We start from the raw sequence: 24,002 nt of genomic DNA, 5'->3' as shown, positions 1-24,002 counted from the left end.
TATCCTCAATTTTGCTTCTTGGCCTGAAAATCATAAAATATCCACCTTTACAGAAAGAGTTTGTCAACCTCAGCTAGAAAATAATTTCTCACCATCAGTCCAGTGCCACCCCATAAACAACCTAATATAAGCTCATTCCATTAACAGCACTTTAAAACTATATTTTTAAACGCATTTAAAAAAAAATACATTTTTACAAAGAGATAATAAACAGTGATTAATATTTATTCACAAAGGGCTGTTTAAGGTAATTTCTTCATATTCCTATATCATCCCCACTAAGGTAAAAGTGATAGGGCTTCCCTGGTGGCGCAGTGGTTGAGAATCTGCCTGCCAATGCAGGGGACACGGGTTTGAGCCCTGGTCTGGGAAGATCCCACATGCCGCGGAGCAACTAGGCCCGTAAGCCACAACTACTGAGCCTGTGCGTCTGGAGCCTGTGCTCCGCAACGGGAGAGGCCACGATAGTGAGAGGCCCGCGCACCACGATGAAGAGCGGCCCCCGCTTGCCGCAACTAGAGAAAGCCCTCGCACAGAAACGAAGACCCAATACAGACAAAAATTAATTAATTAATTAATTAATTTAAAAAAAAAAAACGTGATGGGCTAGGTAGCCGAAATGCAGGAACGTTATCATTCAATCAACTTTCAGATATTTGTAGAGGAAGCGAAATTAATCTCTCAACAAAAACACAAAGTGCAGTTGCTAAATACCAACCACATTGGTCAACATAATCATTTTCTTAACATTTTCAGGAAATGTTCGAAACCCAGTCGCTTTCTTCACACATGTGTAAAACCATTAGAAAAACATTCAAACAAATACAAAAGCTAGTACTTCCAAAATGAACTCTTAAGCAGAAAACATCAAGAAAAATGTTTCCCTGCTCACAAGGACCCAGGCTTGCTGAAGAATGCCTAAAATTTCAAGGAATTTCAACTCAGTGGTACTGATTATGAGGACACCTGCTCTTGCAACCAACAGGCAGGTGACCAGAGTCCTGACCTTCCAGCTCACTTGACTCGGGGGACACGGAGAGGCCTCTCTCTTTCTCTTCATCTGTTGGTCCACTCGTCCCTTCTCCTCCTCTCATCTATCTCTGCCCACCAATCCACTTCTTTAATGGGCCATCACATCTTCTGCAGGATATCACTGTCTTCCACCCCCAATACAATGCTTAGGGTTTGATGCACAGGGGATGGCTTCATACTGATACAGCTAGAAAAATGTTTGGGTTCTAGTATTGCCAAATTTTATTTAAGTAAGGTAAAGAAGATGAGTCAAAGCAAATTAAACAGCTCCATATCTGTGATCTAACTATCTTAGGGAAGGAGAACTGCTGAGAAGTTCTCCTTATTCTGACAGACAGGGGACAGATGCCAGCTCTAGGAGCTGGAAGAGGCAGGGCAGATCCTCACTCAAAGTTGGGGCGACTGCAGCGGACACTTGCCCATTTGGACGGTCATTTGACATCCAACTCAACACTGTGCAACCTCCCCCACAAAAATAAGCCAAATGACTGAAAAATGAAGACTCAGAAGCAGTAAAGGTGCCTAGAATAGCCATATCCATCTAAGGTGCCTAGAATGATCTACTCCAGTATCAAGGATGGGAGACAAGACAAAGAAGCTAGTTTCTATGTCTACATTTTCCTTTTTTATCCACACATGCAAATAATAGGCTTCTTTCCCTTTTTATAATATGTAAACTGGAGTTGAGACTCTAGAGTTAAGTACCATATGATAGAAGTATAGGGTGACTCCAACTTGGTTTAGAAGAGCTCCATAAATTAAATTAGTCCAGAAGTCACTCTAGAACTTTCCCCTCTCTGGTTTATACTCCATGGCCCACCTCTTCAACCATTTTCAAACCAACATCTTTAGCTCCCCAATCCTGCTAACCCAAACTCACTTCAGTCAAAGGGTCTGTCTCCCCCACATCCTCACTCAAATATCCAGGCCTAGGTGGAGAAAATCACATCATCACAAAACCAAACCAAAAGGCCCCATTATGACTGCTTGGTCTCAGGGAATTCAGTGCTACTGAGGGATGCTAAGTTTCCTTGGTCAACTCTACCTCTCCAAAGCCACTGTTTCAAACCTTCCCCACTCTCCCCACACCTCCTACCTTACCACCTCATTCTGGGCAGATGATCATGGTCCCTACTTCATAAAAAAGAAATAGTCACACAGAAACTGCTTTCAACTTTTGCCACAAAACCTACACACCACATGTACCTAACGCCGTACTCTCCTCTTTCCTTGAATCAAAGAATCAAAGAAGGGCCCCTCCACCTGCCCAACCTGTGTTCCAGAGCCAATTTCCTCTGGTCTCCATGAAAAGTTGACTCTAGTAATCATTCCCTTTATTTCTTTACATCAACCACTCCCCTCCACTCTGTTCCTTAAAAAAACCAAACAAATGAACAAAAGAAAACTCCTTCCCTGAAAATCTCCTTGAAAGCATTACCTGTACTCACCATCTCCATCTCCCCTGCTTTACCCCACCCCACATTTGCTGCTCCCACCAAGGTCACCAGTGGCCTTAAATGGGACTTGGCAGTTCTGTTCCCACTCAACCAGCCACAGACATGGCTGACCACTCAGGTCTCATTGAGACGCTGTCCCTTTGGCTTCTGTGACAGCAGACTCTCTGGGTTTTCCTCCTACCTCACCACTGCTTCTTCTCCAGTAAAGAAGCCACATACAGACATAAAGATGAAGATATAAGAAAGCTACATATAAGCAACAAGAGATGAGTTTTTCAACACTTGGGTTGCACCACACCAAGGGTGACTCCACTAGTTCCAACCACCACTGAACTCTCTTGTCTCACCTGCTGAAACAGGAGCTCCTCTGCTTTAAGTCTCTCCATCATTTCCTGCTCCATCACAGCTAATTCTCTTTCATGCTCCAACTGGGCCATTTCCTCTTGTCTCTAACATGGTTTAAAAAAAAAAAACAACATCATGTGACTAATTACAGATAAAACAATCTGTAAAAACAATCTTAACAGCATCTTAATCTCCAACAGTAGGGAAAGGATTAAGCAAATTATAGTCTATCCATTTGAAAAGTGTATAATAATTGGGGGAAATGTGTGTTTTATTTCAACAAAGAGCACAAAATTAAAATTACACAGCAAATACAGTCACAATTGTGTAAAAAAAAAATATCTCCAGGCAAATGTGTAGAAAAAAGACTAGAATACCTAAAAATACCTAAGAATCTAAATAGAGGTCTTCTTTATTTTCTTCTTTCTACTTTTTCATGTTATCCAAGTTTTGTATAATAAACATACTATTTTTATAATAGAAAGAAATGATAATATTGAACTTTTTTTAAAAAGCAAAGAAGCTGGACCAATTATTTCACTCCCCTAATTTTATGAAAGAAGATCCACAACGGAACAGGATAGAAAGCCCAGAAATAAACCCAAGCACCTATGGTCAATTAATGGAGAAAAGACAGTCTCTTCAATAAGTGGTTCTGGGAAAACTGGACAGCTACATGCAAAAGAATGAAATTAGAACATTCTCTAGCACCATACACAAAAATAAACTCAAAATGGATTAAAGCGTTAAATGTAAGACTGGATACTATAAAACTTCTAGAGCAAAACATAGGCAGGACACTCTTTGACCTAAATCACAGCAATACCTTTTTTGGATCCATCTCCTAGAGTAATGGAAATAAAAACAAAAATAAACAAATGGGACCTGATTAAACTTAAAAGCTTTTGCACAGCAAAGGAAGCCATAAACAAAAAGACAACCTATGGAATGGGAGAAAATATTTGCAAACGATGCAATCGACAGGGATTTATCTCCAAACTATACGAACAGCTCATATAGCTCAATATCAGAAAAACAAACAACCCAATCAAAAAATGGGCAGAAGATCTAAATAGACATTTCTCCAAAGAAGACATACAGATGGCCAAAGGCACATGAAAAGATGCTCAGCATCACTAATTACTAGAGAAATGCAAATCAAAACTACAATGAGGTATCACCTCACACCAGTCAGAATGGCCATCCTCAAAAAGTTTATAAATAATAAATGCTGGAGAGGGTGTGGAGGAAAGGGAATCCTCCTACACTGTTGGTGGGAATGTAAATTGGTACAGTCACTATGGAGAACAGTGTGGAGGTTCCTTAAAAAACTAAAAATAGAGTGCATATGATCCTTCAATCCCATTCCTGGGTATATATCCAGAGAAAAACATAATTCTAAAAGATACATGCACCCCAATGTTCACTGCAGCACTACTTACAATTGCCAAGACATGGAAGCAACCTAAATGTCCACTGACAGATGAATGGATAAAGAAGATGTGGTACATATATACAATGGAGTACTACTCAGCCATAAAAATGAATGAAATAATGCCATTTGTAGCAACATGGATGGACCTAGAGATTATCATTTTAAGTGAATTAAGTCAGACAGAGAAAGACAAATATTATATGATATCAGTTATATGTGGAATCTAAAAAATGATACAAATGAACTTATTAACAAAACAGAAACAGACTCACAGACTTAGAAAACAAACTTACGGTTACCAAAAGGGAGAGGCTGGGAGGGGAGAGATAAATCAGAAATTTGGGAGTAACATATACACACTACTATATATAAAATAAACAACAAGGACCTACTGTACAGTGCAGGGAACTATACTGAATATTTTGTAATAACCTATATGGAAAAATCTGAAAAAAAATATGTGTGTGTGTGTGTGTGTATATATATATATATACACACACACACACACATATATGCATAACTGAGTCACTTTGCTGTAGACCTGAAACTAACGTAACATTGTAAACCAACTATACTTCAATAAAAAATAAAAAAAGAAGATCCATACTTACTTGTTGCTCCACGGTCACATTGTTCTTATACTTGTAAATCCACAATGCTAAGTATTCTATTGGATCCACTGGGCGCATCCTTGCCACTTCTGCAAGACCTTGAGTTAGACAGGTCCCAAGATTCTTTTGAAGATATGCCGACTCCATTTCTAACTGCTAAATAAAAACCTCTAAAAGATAAACGTTTTGCATTAGTGCAGGAAATTTTCAATGAAGGCACAATCAAAGTAGAGTTCAGTGAGGCCAACAAAGCATTACATCCTGTCACCAGTCATGGGCACCTGCCATCAGGGATGGCACAAGCAAGCTGGCTCCAGGACACTTCTAGCAGTTTCCAAAAAGCCTCCACAGAAGTCACTACAACTAAAATAGTTTCAAAAACTTGAAGGACCCTGGAGTCCAAGAGTCAGAAAAGGGTTACTGTCATTAGTGATGGTGAGACGACTATATGGCAAGTGATGCATGTCTTACTAAATCCTTACAACATACCTGAACATGGTATCATTAGCCCCACTGTGCAGATGAGGTCGCCCAGGCCCAAAGAGCATAAGTGAACAGCCCAGGATCACACAGGTGGCGTATAATGAAGAGGGATTCATACCCAACTCTTGATTCCAGAGTCATTACCCTAAGTGACTTACTAAGATGCTCCTCCCGAGCCATGAGAGTCGTTTCTAGAAAATATCACAAAAGACCACCTCAAATTTTTTAAAAATCCAAGTATCTCAAGGCCAAAGAATAAAATAATTCAACCTTCAAAGAACAGCATATGAAGCTCCTCATGCTTTGGCCCCAATTCTGTTTCCAGGCTCACCTCTAGATATCGTTTCTGCCTCTAACATATTCTGGGCTCTAACTACACAGAACATCCTGCCATTCTGCTGCTCACACCTTGCATGTTTCCATCTCCATGACTTTTGCACATAATGGCCCCCTCACTTTCTCTCAGCTTGGAAAATATCTCCTCATCTGCAAGGTATCAATCATCTCTAATTCCTCACCGCTGTGGCTAATACAACCGTCTCCCAGGCAACACAAAGACGTTCCTCCTTCCCCAAGCAGCTCACACAGTACTTGTCACACTATCTGAGAATTATCTGTGTATGCACATGTCTGTCCTCCTGCTAGAGGACAAACTTCTCTAGCTCCTCAAAAAGCGTGTTTCAATTACAGCGTGGACACAGCTGGCTCTCCATGGTGGCAAGTGAATGAGTTTCTCCACTCTCTCAGTAATGTCCCAGTTTATTTACAAATATGGACAGGAATCATCTCAGATCAGACAGAGAGAGAGAGATGGGGAGGGAGGGAGGGAGGGAGGGAGGGAGGAAGGAAGGAAGGAAGGAAGGAAGGAAGGGAGGGAGGGAGGGAAAAAGAAAGAAAGAGAAAAGAAGGAAGGAAGGAAGGAAGGAAGGAAGGAAGAAAGAAAGAAAGAAAGAAAGAAAGGGAAATGCAGTAACTACTCTATTTAAGGTGCTTTGAAAAAACTGATCACCTTCGAATTACCCTTATGGAATCCAGACTCCTCTGAGAATCTGATGAAATGTACTCATTATTCAACAAATATATATTGAGTACCTATTACACGTCAGGCATGAGCAATTATAGGGAACAGACTGCCAGTGTCTAGACCTGTCCCTGGACAAATCCACCTAACATTCTGCACAAAATTTCAGAAACAATGACCTCCTGAGTTTCATCCATAGACCCCAATACTACTCTCTCTCATATGATGGTGGTAGAGTACAAAATGGCATAACCCCATGGAGAAAAATTTGTAACTATCTAGAAAATTACGTATGTATTTACCCTTTGACTGATCAATCTCACTTCTGGGATCCTATCTTGCAAAAACATGCGTGATATATGCACAGGGTTGTTTTGCACTATTACTAAGGATAGCCTAATTGGGACCCCATCCAGATGTTCATCATTAAAGGATTGATGAGATACAGCTACACAATGAATTATTGTGCAGATAAAAAGAGAATGAGGAAGATCTCCAAAACTGGGAGTGATCTCTAGAACACAATGTGAAGTGAAAAAAAGCAAGATGAAGAATTTGCGTATAGTATGCCGTCTTTTGTATTAGCAACAGCAGTGGGGAAAGGAATGTGTATGTGTGTATACATAAATGTAGTCATAAAAACAAACTAAAAACCGGCACAAACGAACCTAATTCCCTGTCAAGCTGTGTGTCTTAACCACACAGAGAAAAGAATTATTACAACTGAGTATGGAACGCAGTATCCTCATTGTACTTCTTCAATAATACTCTAAAGACAAATCTCAATGTCATCTGAAACAGAGTAACAATTAAAAAGGGAACAGATTCCTGCTGCTACTCCAGAAAGATAACAAACACATGGGAAGGGTCCGTGGTCCGTAAGGAGAAACCTCCCAAGTAGGATTGGTCTCAAACCTACGCAGGCTGCATCTCGTTAACAGCGGAACCCAGGTGAAACTCGTTACCTCGCTTGGCTTGTTTCCTGCCCATGAAACAGCGACAATACCCATCTCAAAAGCCTGTTGTAAGGAATATTATTTTTCATACACAGCAACAGGCATCTTGGCTCATACATAAGAAAGCCCCTTCCCACAGAAACAGCTGCCTCAAGCCTGGAGAAACTGTCAGAAGAAACAGAAGGCGGTTCCTCGCTCATGCTTGGGAGAAAGCCGGCCGAGTAGGAAAGGAAGGGACCGGGTAGGGTTGCCAGTTTTGCAAATAAAAATACAGGATGAAAAAAAAAAAAAAAATACAGGATGCCCAGTTAAATTTCAGATAAACAAGGACTAATTTTGTATTATACTATATTTGTGCTAAAAAGCACAAAATCTGTGAAATTCATTTTTAACTGCGTACGCCGAATTTTATCTGGCAACCCTGGATTCCGAGCGCTTCGGCTGGTTTTCCATCCCGGGTTCGCGGAAGGGTGCCCGCCTCTCCTGCCCCTCCAAATGGCGCGGCGCCGCTCACCACCGAGGAGGAGGACCCAGCCGCAGAGGTGTCCACGGAGTCTGGCGCTGAGCTAACCCTCTCTCGCCTCTGGAGCCTGGACGTCGCCTGAGCCCTACACCACTCGCAAGGTCCAACGGTCAAAACCGCCTCCGTCCGCCGGAACCCAGCCCAGCACCAGGAGCCGTTCTTCCCAGACTGCGCCTGCGTTCTAAATGCGGGCGGCTGACGCACGCGCCTACCTACCCGCGAGTCGCGTCCCGTCGCTAGGCAACGAGCGTGCGCGCTCCAGGTGCGGGAGACGGCCGGGGGCAGAGAGGAAGGGGCGCCCGCGGAGAGCTGAGCCGACTGCGCCCGGCGGGGATCGTGGGAGGGGGCGCGCGGGCGGGGGTTGATCGGAGGCGGGGCCCGGAGGAGGAGGTGCTGCAGAGAGCAGAGGCGGGCGGAGCGGGGAGGGGTAGGACGAGCAGATGAGAGCAGGGGGCGCGCGGGGTGTGCAAGGTGCCGGGTGGAGAGCAGGGAACACCGGGGTAGGTGAACAGAGACGTGCAACCTAGAGGCTGTGAGGAGGGGGCAGCTGAAAAGGGGAATCGAGCGAGCGGGGCCGGCAGGTGGGCGCACACTGGGAGAGAGAAAGGGCAGAGGGCTGGCCTGCGCGGGGTGGGGGGAGTGGCGGGGGGAGTAGCCGCAAAGACTACCTGTAGGTGAAGCCCCACAGCCTTACGCCAGAGGAGGCTAGCTACCTGAGCGGCCTGGTATTTTCCCAACTTAGCACCTTTGCATTTGCTGGTGACTTCTGCTTAGTTCCTGTCCACTGAAAAAAATCGCACATCTGAGAGCTGTGAGTTCAGTTTTATTTGGGGACTTAGCTGAGGACTCTAGCCCTGGAGACAGCTGCTCTGACAACTCTGAGAAACTGCTTCTGCTTGGAAGAGGTAAGGGGGGAGGTCAGCATATATGTGATTTTTGGAGAAGGGATACCTGCAATCAAACACATATCTAGGTAAAAGGTCACTGCTAGCCACCAGGCACAGATAGCTTAATTATTTTAGTGCTTTTCTAAGTATGGGAAGATGCAAGAAATTGGGTTTATAAAATTTCCTCTTGAAAATTTCTACTTGAAGGTCTGTTCTGTCAATTTTCCCGGAGAGCAGAGTTCCACATTCCTGATCTCCACCCTAAACTCCTTCCAGGGTGTGTTAGTGACTCAACAACTGCAGTGGCTAATGACTCAAGCCTAGTATAGCCAGCTGGCTGGGGACGTTCTTTAGTTGGCATTCCTTTCAGAACAAGCACAGGTACCCCCACCTCCAGGAAGCCTTTTAGCCTTTGCCATTTGCAGTCTTCCCTGGGCTAGTGGTTTGTGCATAGTCCTCAGCTAGCATTTCCCATGGTCTGTTTCAATTTATGTGGGGCAGTGCTGGGCAGGAGATGCCTCATTAACCATTAGTTGAGGTAATTAGTAAGTGCCAGCGTGGGCACTGACAAACGGAAGGGAGCATGAGCTCTTGCCTGGGCCCTCAAGCATCAGAGCCCTCACTGCTTAAGTCAAGAAATATTTGCTGAGCAAGTACTGAGTGCCCAGCACTAAGGATGTGGTGGGAACAAAGACAATCCCTATACTTAGCGCCCCGCTTACTGAATGCAAGGCCATGAGCAAGGAGGTCCAGTATAAGCAGACCCTCAGAGGAGCCCTGGGAAACTGAAAAATAGACCCCTCCTCACTGGTGAGTGTGGCCTGATTTGGCGGGGAGTGGGCTATAAAATGCATCCCTTTGGCTCCTCCCTCTCCAGGCTTCATTCACATGGTGGCTCTTTTTTTCTGGCTCTGCTGTTTTCACATCAAGTCTTAGTGACAGTCAGGTCAGTGTATTTTGTTGAGACCATTGTTGAAAATGTGCAGATGCTTTCTCCAGAAGGGGTTTGCCACACCTACTGCAGAGTGGCCGCCACCAAGGACCAGGCAGTGAAGAGGCTTCCTGGGAATGCAGAGTTGGTGATTCCACCCTCTGGGAAGGGTAGTTCTACTGTGATAAAGGCAGAGGACATCTGTAACTGTGTGTCACCTGGGGATTTTGTTAAAATGCAGACTCTCAATCTGTAAGTCTGAGGTGGGACCTGAGAATCTGCATTTCAACAACCTCCAGGTGAAGCAGTGCCGCTGACAGTGGACCACACTTTGAGTAGAAGGGGTGTGGAAGATAGTTTATTCAGGTGCATTGGTTCAGGTGGGCCACAGATTGGCAGAAGGAGCCACCACACATCCCATCCCCACCCTCCACCATTACCCCAAACTTAGTGACTTTAAACACACATTTATTATCTTACAGTTTTTGAAGTTTGAAATCGAAGATGAATCTTACAGGGCTAAAACCAAAGTATCGGCAGGGCTGGCTCCTTCTGGAGGCTTTAGGAGACAATCTATTTCCTTGCCTATTCCATCTTCTAGAGGCTACCCACACTCCTTGGCTCATGGCCCTGAATCACATCACCTTTTCTCCCCCTGCTTCCATCACCACATCTCCTTCTACCCTGTCTGACTTTACTGTGTCCCTTTTATAAAGACCCTTGGATTACATTGTGCCTACCTGGATAATCCAGTAAAATTTCCCCCAAGCAAAATGCTTAATTTAATCACATCTGCAAAGTCCCCTTTGCCATATAAGGTTAACATATTTCATAGATTCCAAGTATTAGGATGTGGACACTTTGGAAAGTCATTATTCAGCCCTACCACACTGTATTTTCTAAGGACAAGGACATTTTCTTCCTTACTCATATTTCAATTACCAAAACCGGGAATTTTAACCCTGATACAATTCTATTATGTAATCTACAATTCACATTCAGTTTTTCCAACAACGTCCTTTACAGAATTCTATTTTCTGTTCCAGATCCAACCCAGGATCATGTGTTGCATGTAGTTGTGATGGCTGTTTAGGCTCCTTTGATCTGGACTGGGGCCTCATCTTTTGTTTGTTTGTTTGTTTTTTATATATTTTGGCCGCACCGCACAGCTTGCAGATCTCAGTTCCCCGACCAGGGATCAAACCCAGGCCACAGCAGGGACAGCACAGCACCGAATACTAACCACTAGGCCACCAGGGAACTCCTGGCCTCATCTTCTTTTGTCTTTCATGATCTTGACATTTTTAAGAGTACAGGCCAGTTGTAGACTGTCTCTCAATTTGGCTTTGTGTGATGTTTCCTCAATCAGATTCTAGTTTTGCATTTGGAGCAGGAATCTACAGAAATGTATTATGTCCTACTAAGAAGTGCATCGCATCAGGAGACACATGATGTTATTTTGTCCCTTTATTGGTGATGTTTACTTTGATCAATTGGTTAACATTGTGTCGGCCAGGTTTCACCACTGTAAAGTTTCTATGTTTACTTTGGAATTAATCCATAATTTGTGGGGAGAAACTTTGAGAATATATATAAATATCCTATTCCTTGTCAAATATTCACCAAGTTTTAGTGCTTGTTGATAGCTGCTTCAGTTATACTGTGATGGTTTCAAAATGTTTCTTTAGCTCCATTATTCTTTCCACATTTATTAGTTGGCATTCTACTTTAAGAAAGAACTTGCCTGCTCTCCCATTCACTTGTTTACTCCTACATGGACTCATGGATTCTTATTTTACTCAATTGGTTATAATCCATTACAGTCATTATTAATTTTGGAGGCCAAATTGCCCCAGATTTGGCTAGTAGCAGCCCCTTCAAGCTGGCTTCTGTGTCCCCAACCATTTTATTTTGTAGCATTTCCTTTCTGGGACAACAAAACATTCCAGGGTTATTAGACATTTCCTGCCCTGATCTTGGAATTAGTCATTTCTCCAAGGAACCTTGATTCTTTTTAAGTGGTGAAGCCTATTTAAAAGCAAATTCTAATGGAATATTACTCAGCCATAAAAAGAACGAAATTGAGTTATTTGCAGTGAGGTGGATGGACCTAGAGACTGTCATACAGAGTGAAGTTAAGTCAGAAAGAGAAAAACAAATACCATATGCTAACACACATGTATGGGATCTAAAAAAAAAAAGGTTCTGAAGAACCTAGGGGCAGGACAGGAATAAAGACGCAGATGTAGAGAATGGACTTGAGGACACAGGGAGGGGGAAGGGTAAGCTGGGACAAAGTGAGAGAGTGGCATGGACATATATACACTACCAAATGTAAAATAGATAGCTAGTGGGAAGCAGCCACATAGCACAGGGAGATCAGCTCTGTGCTTTGTGAGCACCTGGAGGGGTGGGATAGGGAGGGTGGGAGGGAGACGCAAGAGGGAGGGGATATGGGGATAGATGTATATGTATAGCTGATTCACTTTGTGATAAAGCAGAAACTAACACACCATTGTAAAGCAATTATACTCCAATAAAGATGTTAAAAATAAATAAATAAAAGCAAATTCTGTGGGGAAGGGATGGATTGGGAGTTTGGGGTTAGCAGATGCAAGCTGTTATATATAGAATGGATAAACAACAAGGTCCTACTGTATAGCACAGGGAACTATATTCGATATCCTGTGATAAACCATAATGGAAAAGAACATAAAGAAGAATACATATATATGTATAACTGAATCACTTTGCCATACATCAGAGATTAACACAACATTGTAAATCAACTATGCCTCAGTTTTTTTAAAAAAGCAAATTCTGTGTGTTCATTGCTACTGAGGTGTTTTTGCTTCTAGGTGTTTGCAGTGGAAAGAGCTGGGAATTTTTTTTTTCTGTATTCGTATCTATCTATCTATCTACTTATCTTTCCCTTCTTAAACTGAAAAATGCCTCCAGAAAATGTTAGGAATTGATCTAAGCCTTTATTGTTCACTTTATTATTTAGCTCTTTTGGAGTTAAAATATGTCAGCTTCAGGAACATGGAGATGTTCAGGAATAGGCTAGGTGCTAGGCCATTTCATGTCGCAATCTTCCACTGTAACAGCTAATATTTATTAAACATTTACTACGCGCCAGGCTATGTGCTTCACATGTATTTATTATCTCTTTTAATCCTCACAATTATGAGACATATTTTTGTTATTCTGTTCCACAGATCAGGAAACTGAGGCTCAGAGAGACTTAGTAAGTTGCTGAAGATCACACAGCTAATAAAAAGCAGAGCCAGGATTGGAACTTGGTCTGTCTGATCTCAAATTCTACATTCCTACTGCTACACTACACCTCCACTCCTAACTTATGGTTTAACTCAGGCTTCATTCCCTCCAATTCATGACATCTGATTAAGAGTAAATCCAGGGGCTCAACTCAACCTAAAGTAGTTTCTTGCTTAAGCAATAGAAAACGGAATCGTTTCTAGCTACAGTGCTGGGCATTCTCCCTCCCTCTCCTCCTCAGGGCTTCTCAGTGGTCCGTTGTGAAATAGATAAGCCTGTCTTATCTACGTCACAGATGACTGTAGCTCCCAACCTCACAATAGTGCAGCTTGCTGGGTGCTTGGAGCCCCTCCTGGGCCCTCCTGCCTGCTCAGTTATTTCCTCCCTACTCAAGGGTAGAGTCATGTAGTGGAGGCCTTAGCCACTTTTAAGCACCAATCCATCAAGCTCCTTTCAAGCCTGATGCGCCCCGGGACCTATTTACTGACCTTGGAGAGCTGGAGAGCTTTAGAAAAAAGTCCATTTGAATTAAGAGCTATTGGTAAGTACCTATGTATTTATTGGTTCTTTTGGGAAAGATGGGCTCCAGAAACATCTCATATTTGTCCTGAAATGAATCTGCGTTGGTTAGAATGTGTCTATTTTTTATGTCCAATTAGATTTGTAAAATAGTGTGACCCTGTTTGACGTTTTCCAAACCCACCAGGATGGAAACCGAATACCTGAAGAGGTGCTTTGGAAATTGCCTGGCCCAGGCGCTGGCAGAGGTGGCAAAGGTTCAGCCCAGTGACCCCATAGAGTACCTGGCTCACTGGCTTTACCATTACAAGAAAATGGCGATAGCAAAAGAAAAGGTGTGTGTGTGCACTGGGTCGACTTGGGGAGGGCTTTCAGCTTTCCCAGAGGAATTTGAAATCCAAGGCACCACTCTGGAGCTGGCTTGGGGAGTGTCATGGTTTATTCCACTTTTGAGGATGGCTTAGGCCCAGATATCCCTGAAGTATAGGGAGTCTGGGGGCTGAAGAGAGAATCCAACTCAGAGAAGTTGTGGGGTTGGTGGGTTTGGAGATACTAGCAGGTTGAAGCTAGTTAGTTACAGGAGCAAAGTCAGGAGGCCTGAAGGGCCCGGGGCCTGTCCTGGGAGGGTCCCTGCTTCTGAGGACTGACCTTATTCCACTCTGTCATATCGCCCCAGGATAGGCAAGAGAAGATCCAGCTGCAGGAAGAATATGAAAATAGCCTCAAAGAAACCAGAGTGACAGAAATGCTGATGCAAGAAGAGTGTGAGATTCAACAGAAGTGTGAAAAGTGTCATCCCGTGGTGGGTACCAGGAAATCTGCAAGACAGCTCAACCACAGTGCAAAGTGCACTGAGGCTCGCAAAGCCTACTTTCCCCTCCATATTCATATGTTTGTATGTAAATCAATCGTATTGACAATCCTTGTCAATAAAATCCTTGTAATGAACAAACAAAATGCTTAAAGGCAATTCCATTTTTGATGTCAGGGAATAAATTACATGTTACTGGTTTAAAAAATCAGATTTTAAGAAAAATCTAATGTGTCACTTGGAACAAATATATTTCCATACAAGATCCTTTGAATCCTTTTCAAAAATTACTCAATATTTTTCAGAAACCAAATATGGTTTTGGTTAATACTTCAGGTATATTATTTAATTTATTATATACTATTTACTTAAGTATTTAATTTAATATATGCTATTTATTTATGTATCAAGCCACAGATGTCTCCTCTGTGTTGCTCTAATAGCGGTCATGAATTATTAACTTAGAATAGTTGGAAACAACTGTGTATTCATTCGTCTGACAAGCATATCTTTTATCCCGCACAATTTTTGCCACAGTCTTCTGAAAAACACCTTGTGTCATTTTGTGCTTTCTGCAAAGTGCATGACACCTGGAGAGTGAATTCACTTATTGAACTTGATATCTGGCATCTTTTTAACTATCTGTCCTGTGCATGAAAATCTTTAATGTCATCCTATACAATTTACTAGCTTTTGCTAGTTTCAAAGCCAACTTTGGTGAAAATATTAAGCTTATGTACATTTATATCAATATTCTCAGATTTTCTCATAATTAATAGATTTATATTTTTAAGTCTGGATGTTTTATAAATAAATCAAAAGAAAGATAGTTTCCTACTACAGTCTGAAAATAGTAGTTGAAGGAACTCTCCCTCAGGAACAGTTCATTCTTGGAACACTTGTTGGGAGATGATAGACTTGAGATCATTAAGCAAAAGTTGTCGTCGTCACCTTGCTGCCCACTCTAATCCTTTCCTAACACCATGCTTCACTGTTAATAGAAATATAAATATATAAGGCAGGGAAAGACTCCCAAAACTCTACCCTGGTTTTATGATGCCTTTGTTAAAGAACACCTCGCTCACATCAACGTTTTGAATTGTCCCTTTGTGTTACACTCAGGAGGTTTTATACCCTGAAGCAGTATTTCTTAGCAAGATTTGGATGAGTAAAAGGTTTGTTCTTCTTTTGCCAAGTGTGAGACAATCGGCGATTGTAAGGGAAGATGGGAAATGAGAGCCAGCCTGATGCCTGCACTATGTGCAAGTTCTCAGCTTTAGGAAAGAGTTCATGTGCAAATTGTGGTTATGGAAATCGATTCCCTTTGTTAGAAGGAAATAGAGAAAACCCGACAGTGATGTAAAACAAAGCTTATTGCTTATGTGGCAAGGGGGAGCCACATCATCCAAGTGCAAGTTGCTCTCCTAGTATAAACTGAAAGAGCTAGATAAAGGGCGAAGAGGTGGAGGTACATCAAATAAGATGAGATTCTAAGTTCTGGTTTCTTGTTGGCTCAAGGTGAATAGCAAATTTTTCCTTGCTACTGTCATCTTTAGATTTCATCACCAGAGCTGTAAAACTTATCTGAAATAGGCCCAGGATAGGTTGCATAGGATTTCAGCAGGCCTGCTTATTTAGCTGATGGGCTTTTACGCCTATACTAAAAGCTTTGCAAGATTTTCCTTAATATCTTAAAACCATCATTGCTTTTAGTACCCCAGATTGAATACTGCTGGTCCAGTGGATGTGTCAAAAGGGGAGTAGAAACAGAGCACTATGTGTGGTAGAGATCATACCTAATTATGGGAATCAAGAAGAGACTCACAGAGGAGATAACATTTGAGTCAGACCTAGAAGAAAGCTGGCAAAAGTTGCCCTTGTATTGATTCCTCTTCATTAAGCAGAGGCAGCTTTGAGTAAGTAAACCATTATTCTGTTTCTAAGTCTGAAAGCAATCCCTGTGATATAAAGATCTGAGCCATACAGATGTTTTAGAAATAAGTTTTTATGGAAACAATACACAGATTTGCTGCATAGATTCATAGCACTTTGGAGTTAGAGGGTCTTAAAGATCATGTGGGCAAGTACTCCACAGAGCTCGCTGCAGTGCCCCACAGGGTCCACTGTTGAGTGGACAATGGACAAAGATGGGGGTAGAGATGGCCAGTAGAGCTCAAGCTCCAAGCTTCCTACCTCACCAGGGACTGCAATTACATGGACGCTTGATATCATCTCATAGGTCACTGAGACTGCATTCATTTTTTCCATCTTTTTTCCTCTGTGCTTCAGTTTGGATAATTTCCATTGATCTGTCTTCAAGTTAACTGATCTGTTCTCCTGCAATGTCCAATCCTATTTAGGAATTCAATGAATTTTTTTCATTTCAGATATTTTCTCAATTCTAGAATTTCTATCTGGTTCCTTTCTATAATTTCCATTTTCTCTGCTGATATACCCTATCTTTTCACTCATTATGGCCATTTTTCTCCTTTCAATTTAAAAAAATATTTATAATCACTGTTTTACGTTCTTGCCTGCCAGTCTCATCATCTTTGTCATTTTGAGGTCTCTTTCTATTAAATACTTTTTCTCTAGATTATGGTTCACATTTTCCTACTTCTTCACATGTCTAGTAATTATTACCTGTATGCTAAACATTGTAGATGATACTTTATAGGGCATCTAGATTGTGTAGCTTTCCTTTAAAAGGTGTTGAATTTTGTTCTGTCAGGCAGTTAAATTATTGGTGAATTATCTTGATCCAATCAGATTTGTTTTATGCTTTGCTGGATTAGGTCTTTTTCAGTTTTGTTCAGTCTTGGGCATGAAAATGGCAATATTGTATTCTTGCCATGCCCAGTATGTTTAGTCTCTGCTAATGACTTTTTTCTCTTCTGTTTTCTATTTAGCCACTGATACCTGTAGCGAGTTCCACAAAGAAGACCATGTTTATGCAGGAGAACACAAAACCCCTTGAGAAGGAAGCCTTGAAGCAGGAATCCCTGCCAGGAACTTCCAGTATGATTCCAGGAATGCCTCAACAGATTCATTCTTCAGAGCCATCTGTCCAGGTTGACTGGAACATTGAAACTCCACAAGACATAAATTACCAGGCTTTTCAGCATGAAATTGCTCCTGAAATGCATCCTGGCTCCAAATCTCCTCCCTAGGTTATAGAAGGTGGATGATTCTAATTATGCTTCTCTCAAAGCTGCAAGCTGAGAAGATGGCCAGCTAGAAGAGCTCTTACTTGAAGATGATTAACTATGTGGATTAAACCAAGATATGAGAGGCTGTGGAAGGAGGTGTCTGCAGGGACTCTCCAGCCCAAGACCTGTCCTGATAGCCATGAAAACCCCTTAATCATGTGAAGATTTGAACTACTTATAGGATAAAATAACTCATAATAAGGATTTAAAATAAGTAACCAGGGCCTCCCTGGTGGTGCAGTGGTTAAGAATCCGCCTGCCAATGCGGGGGACACGGGTTCGAGCCCTGGTCCAGGAAGATCCCACATGCCATGGAGCAACTAAGCCTGTGCACCACAACTACTGAGCCTGTGCTCTAGGGCCTGTGTGCCACAACTTCAAGCCTGCGCTCTGGAGCCCACAAGCCACATCTACTGAGCCCACGTGCCACAGCTACTGAAGCCTGTGTGCCAAGAGCCCATGCTCTGCAACAAGAGAAGCCACAACAATGAGAAGCCCGCGCACCGCAACGAAGAGTAGCTCCCATTTGCCACAACTAGAGAAAGCCCGTGCGCAGCAACGAAGACCCAACACAACCTAAATAAATAAATAAAATACACTTATAGAAAAAAAAAAATAAGTAACCAAACTGATGAGACTTTTTCCTTTTGTTTTATCATTTTTTTGGAGACTAGACAGTGAAAACACATCCATCTCATGTGTTCATATCTTAACTTTAGCTGAATTTTGCAATCCGGCCTCTTGGAGTGTTTACACATGTCCTTATTTTTGAAACAGCTCCAATGACAGTAAAAGTTAAAAGTTTGACATTTTTTTCAATTATTTTCTATCTGTATTCATTCAAATATCATCTATATGCTGATGACTTGAGATTTATATCTTTAATCAAGATTTCCTTGAACTTGACTGCCTGTTTGACATTTCTACTTGGATAACCAATGGACATCTCAAACCTAACTACAGTTGATGCTTGAACAACACAGGGCTTAATCCACATATAACTTATAGTTGGCCATCCATACCCAAGGTTCCTCCATACCCTCGGATTCAACCAACCACTGACTGTGTAGTACTGTAGTATTTGCTATTGAAAAATATCTGCATATAAGTGGACCTGTGCAGTTTGAACCCATGTTGTTCAAGGGTCAACTGCAATCCAAATGGAATCCCTTCTATCCTCCCTGAATCAGTTTCTACCATTTTTAAAAATTTGCTCAGTCAAAACTCGTGGTGCCATCCTTGGCTCTACTCTTTTTTTGTTAGCCCTAAATCTGGTCTGTTGGCTTTCCATTTAAAATAAAGACAGAATTCAACCACTTGAATGCCTAAGCTACAATCATCTTTTGCCTAAATTATTACAATAGCCTGTTAACTGAACTCCCTTCTTCTGCCCTTGACCTTTCTAGTCTATCCTCAACTTTAAAGTCAGGATGATCTTGGTAAAACATTAAGTCAGATCATGTCTAATGAGCAGCTTCCCATCTCAGTCACAGAAACATTTAAGGCCCCTACCATGACCTACCAGACTATAAGAGTGATTCCCCACCACCTTTTTACTCTCCGTATTGTTCTCTCCATGCCAGCTATGCCAACCTCCTGTTCTTCAAACATGCCAGGCATGGTTCAATCTCAGAACTTTTGCTTTCTCTTCTCTCCACTTGGAAAGCTCCCATCTCCCCACACCCCTGGATTTCTGCAGATTCTCTTGTGGAATTAAAGAAACCTCAGCCAAAGTTGGAGTTGGGACAGGACTGTAGGGGGAGCTCTCATGCCCCTCCATGCATCACCAATTGCTCCAAGTAGGAAGAGACAAAATTTGCCTACATCTCCGACTGAAGTGCCTCTACTTAACTATCCAGCAGGGGGAATAAAACTTCTCTCCACCCAGTGGCAGCCCAGCCAGTAAGAGACTGTAGTAACACAACCAATGAGAAGCCTCCATACTTTGGACTCCCAGCTTCCTCCAATGGACTCTTTGATTATCACAGCCCCTCCCAATTCCCCCGTTTTCTCTATAAAAGCAAGTTCCCTTTCCTTCTTCTCTGGATTTGCTTATGATCTGAATTGCAATTCCTCTGCTATTCCCTAATAAATAATGTTTCTGGTAAAATAACTGTCTATTCTGTTATTAAAGTTGACACTCTCTTCATTTAGATCTTCACTCAAAAGTTGCCTTTTCAATGAGGCCTTTTCAGCCATCCTATCTACATTTCCTATATATACATCCTATTTGTACTGCAGCCCACAACATTTCATGCCCTCTTCCCTGTCAGTCCCCCTCAGGAGAATGTGAGCTCCATGAGGGCAGGGATTTTGTCTGTTTACTTTGGTGTCTCCAGCACCTAAAAGAGTGTCCACTGCACAAGAAGTGGCCAGTAAATATTTGCTGAATAAGTAAATGAATGAACTTATATAAGGGCTCGCAACTCATAGCAGACATGTGAAAATGACGAGCTAGCCAGTTTTGATTGGCACAAGGGTTAGGTTGCAATTCCAGACCCCTGACCCATTCCACTAGCTCAGGATTGGCTACATAATATGCAGGGCCCAATGCGAAATGAGAATGTGGGCTGCCTCGATCAAAATTATGTGCTTTAAGATGATGACAGCAGAGCATTAAACCAAGTGTGCAGCCTTTCCAAATTCAGGTCCTGTGTGACTGTACAGGTTGCACGCTCATGAAGTTGGCCCTGCTGCAGCAAGCGCTGCCGCCCACATGGAATATCTATGACAAGGGCTTGTCTTCCCCAACCATATGTTTAGGTCTTAGGATGGGCAGATCAAGTATATCAAAGATCTCACTACTACCCTCTTCAGGGTGAAATCTCCCCCAGCCTTCCCCCACACTCACACACATAAATCAATCCAAGGCTGCTACATGCAGTACCCAACATGTGCCAAGCTTAAGGGAAACGCTCAGAACTTTGGAATGCACATCCTCTCTGTCTCATGGGTGTGGCTGGCTAGCCGAGGTCTCTCCTGAGATGGAAATGCTCTCTCCTCAGAAACTGGTGCTTATAATTAATCAGAACTCTTGGAGCCTGTGGAAAACCATACAGTCACGCTGACAATCAGAACGAATAAACAATAAGTGTAAAAACAGCACTTCTCAAGCCTTAATGTGCATACAAATCACCTGGGGAGCTTGTTGAATGTCACTGATTCTGATTTACTAGATTCAGGGGGGATCTGAGACTCTGCATTTCCAACAGTTTTCTCCACCATGCCCAAGCCGTCTGTCCAAAGACCACACTTAGAGTAGTCAAATGCTAGAGCAGACTCTCACAACCTTAGCACTACAGACATTTTGGACATTCTTTGTTGTAATGAGCTGTTTTGTATGTTGTAAGATGTTAGTAGCATTCAGGATGCTACTAGAGAAATGCAAATCAAAACTACAATGAGGTATTACTTCACACTGGTCAGAATGGCCATTATCAAAAAGTCTACAAATAATAAATGCTGGAGAGGGTGTGGAGAAAAAGGAACCCTCCTACACTGTTGGTGGGAATGTAAATTGGTGCAGCCACTATGGAGAAGAGTACGAAGGTTCCTTAAAAAACTAAAAATAGAACTACCATATGATCCAGCAATCCCACTCCTGGGCATACATCTGGAAAGATGAAAACTCTAATTTGAAAAGATACATGCACCCCAGTGCTCATAGCAGCACTATTTATAATAGCCAAGACATGGAAGCAACCTAAATGTCCAATGACAGATGAATGGATAAAGAAGATGTGGTGTATATATATATATATATATATATATATATATATATATATATATATATATACACTCACACACAGTGGAATATTACTCAGCCATAAAAAAGAATGAAATAATGCCATTTGCAGCAACATGGATGGACCTAGAGATTAAGTGAAGTTAAGTCAGATAGAGAAAGACAAATATCAGATGATATCACTTATATGTGGAATCTAAAATATGACCCAGGGGCTTCCCTGGTGGCACAGCGGTTAAGAATCTGCCTGCCAACACTGGGAACATGGGTTCGAGCCCTGGTCCGGGAAGATCCCACATGCCACAGAGCAACTAACCCTGTGTGCCACAATTACTGAGCCCGTGTGCCACAACTACTGAAGCCCATGCACCTAGAGCCGTGTTCTGCAACAAGAGAAGCCACTGCAATGAGAAGCCCGTGCACCACAACGAAGACTAGCCCCCACTCACCGCAACTAGAGAAAGCCCGCGTGCAGCAACTAAGACCCAACGCAGCCAAAAATAAATAAATAAAATAACTAAATTTTAAAAATAAAGAATAAAGAAAAATAAATAAATAAAATATGACCCAAATGAACTTATTTACGGAACATAAACAGACTCACAGACATAGAAAACAAACTTACAGTTACCAAAAGGGAAAGTGGTGGGAGGGATAAATTAAGAGCTTGGGATTAACAGATACACACTACTATATGTAAAATAGATAAACAACAAGGTCCTACTGTATAACACACGGACCTATATTCAGTATCATGTAATAACCTATAATGCGAAAGAATCAGATATATATATATATACATATATATATATTTGAATCACTTTGCTGCACAGAAACTAATACAACATTGTAAATCAACTACACTTCAAAAAAAAAAAAAAGATGCCAGTAGTACACACACATATACCCCAGTTTAAAAATCAAAAATGTCCCCAGACACTGACAAATGTCCCCTCGGGGTAGGGTGACCCATGATCCCAGTTTACCTGGGACTGGAAGGTTTCCAAGGACACAGACTTGCAGTGCTAAAGTCAGGAAAGACCTGGGCAAACTTGGACTGTTGGTCACCCCACCTGGGAGACAAAATTGCCTCAATTTGGGAACCACTGTGCTAGAGGAAAGTGAAATCTTCCAACGCAGGTTACAGTAGCCATTTTCTTTTATAAAAAATGGGGGAGGGGCTTCCCTGGTGGCGCAGTGGTTGAGAATCCGCCTGCCAATGCAGGGGACTCGGGTTCGAGCCCTGGTCTGGGAAGATCCCACATGCCGCGGAGCAACTAAGCCCGTGCGCCACAGCTACTGAGCCTGCGCGTCTGGAGCCTGTGCTCCGCAACAAGAGAGGCCACGATAGTGAGAGGCCTGCGCACCGCGATGAAGAGCGGCCCCCACTTGCCACAACTAGAGAAAGCCCTCGCACAGAAACGAAGACCCAACACAGCCATAAATAAATAAATAAATAAATAATTTTTTTTTTTAAATGGGGGAAGCAGGGGAATTCCCTGGCAGTCCAGTGGTTAAGACTGGGCGCTTTCACTGCCAAGGGCCCAGGTTCAATCCCTGGTCGGGGAAGTAAGATCCCACAAGCTGTGCCATGTGGCAAAAAAAAAAAAAAAGGTGGAGTGGGATTGGGAGGAACAAACCATTCATGGGCAAAGAAATGTGAAATACTATAATTTGTATAATTGATTCCTCATTTACTTGAGGTAGTTCCTGTGGTAATGAAAAGGCAACGTGTTTTCTTTTTCTTTTTTTTCTACCTGAGATGCAAGAACATTTTATTTTATTTTTTTAAATGTACGGCTTCCCTGGTGATGCAGTGGTTAGGAATCCACCTGCCGGTGCAGGGGACATGGGTTCTAGCCCTGGTCTGGGAAGATCCCACATGCTGCGGAGCAACTAAGCCCGTGCGCCACAACTACTGAGCCTGCGCTCTAGAGCGGGCGAGCCACAGCTACAGAAGCCCGCGAACCTAGAGGCCGTGCTCCGCAACAAGAGAAGGCACCGCAATGAGAAGCCCGCGCACCTCAACGAAGAGTAGCCCCCGCTCGCTGCAACTAGAGAAAGCCCGCGTGCAGCAACGAAGACCCAATGCAGCCAATAAATAAATAAATAAATTTACTAAAAAAAAAAAAAAAAAATGGAGCCAGACTCCACTACAGAGGGCAACCCTGGGAAACTTTGAGTGACCTTGACCCGCTCCATCTTTAGTAATGCACTCCAGGCATGTGCTGAGGTCATTGCATCTAATTTGCACCTGGTGGGAAGGCATGCAGCCAGACTTTCCGGAGTAGCTGAAAAAGGTCAAGGAATCCCAAAACCCCACACAGAGCAAACAGCTTTGTAGAAGACCCAGTGGACTCCTTGGTGGATCTGCAGCACCTCAGTGGGAAGGTGAAGTCCAGGTAGCTTGTCCTCCATCTGGGAGCTGCTGTCTCCTGGACATCACAATCTGTGTGAGGGAAGTGTAACCTTTGCCTGCTTTAAAGGATTCCATGCTTTTTTGCCTTTGTTACATTATTTGGCCCCAATTTTGGATTATACCACTGGGCGGTGATAATTTAATCAATCACTACCAATGTTCTTTACATTGACTTTTTTGTTGTTGTTTTATTACTAAAAAATTGTTACAGTGAACTTTCTTGTACACGTATCTGAGTACATCTCCACTGATATATCTATGGATTGCTAAATCAAAAAAAATTTGCATTTGGGGGGCAAAAGACAGGAATGAATAGACATTTCATCAAAGAGGATGGAC

At 42.4% G+C, this 24,002-nt stretch overlaps 2 protein-coding genes across 15 annotated transcripts in view; one reads left to right on the top strand and one right to left on the bottom strand.

Moving 5' to 3' along the window:
• Positions 1-8,029, bottom strand: part of DYDC1 (DPY30 domain containing 1) — a 64,591-nt gene extending 56,562 nt beyond the window's left edge. For 2 of the 5 annotated variants that reach the window (XM_082425776.1, XM_082425780.1), the window contains exons 1-3: positions 7,855-8,029; positions 4,881-5,050; positions 2,837-2,938 (exon numbers count right to left, since the gene is read on the bottom strand). In XM_082425776.1, the coding sequence (XP_082281902.1) occupies positions 2,837-2,938; positions 4,881-5,027 (249 nt within the window). In that variant the 5' untranslated portion in view covers positions 5,028-5,050; positions 7,855-8,029. The remainder of the gene's footprint in view (positions 1-2,836; positions 2,939-4,880; positions 5,051-7,854) is intronic. The other 3 variants (XM_082425779.1, XM_082425778.1, XM_082425777.1) reach the window with 3 other exon arrangements.
• Positions 8,030-8,087: 58 nt separating this feature from the next.
• On the top strand, positions 8,088-23,359 carry DYDC2 (DPY30 domain containing 2). 10 transcript variants are annotated; one of them, XM_082425784.1, is made up of 6 exons: positions 8,093-8,125; positions 8,606-8,768; positions 12,900-13,501; positions 13,667-13,814; positions 14,156-14,281; positions 17,200-23,359. In XM_082425784.1, exons 4-6 carry the CDS (start codon positions 13,668-13,670, stop codon positions 17,458-17,460), a joined length of 534 nt encoding a protein of 177 aa, XP_082281910.1. In that variant the 5' UTR covers positions 8,093-8,125; positions 8,606-8,768; positions 12,900-13,501; position 13,667; the 3' UTR covers positions 17,461-23,359. The 10 variants fall into 10 exon arrangements, with proteins under 10 accessions (XP_082281915.1, XP_082281910.1, XP_082281908.1 ...); XM_082425783.1 differs by lacking the exon at positions 8,093-8,125 and adding an exon at positions 8,336-8,444; XM_082425785.1 differs by lacking the exon at positions 8,093-8,125 and having other exon boundaries at positions 8,475-8,768; positions 12,900-12,928; positions 13,355-13,501.
• The last annotated feature ends 643 nt before the right edge of the window (positions 23,360-24,002 follow it).

Source organism: Balaenoptera physalus (genome assembly GCF_965194825.1).
Source record: "Balaenoptera physalus genome assembly, chromosome: 14".
NCBI classification, from domain to species: Eukaryota; Metazoa; Chordata; class Mammalia; order Artiodactyla; family Balaenopteridae; genus Balaenoptera; species Balaenoptera physalus.
Note: the sequence above shows the minus strand (reverse complement) of the source record. Positions and strands in the feature narration are given on the sequence as shown.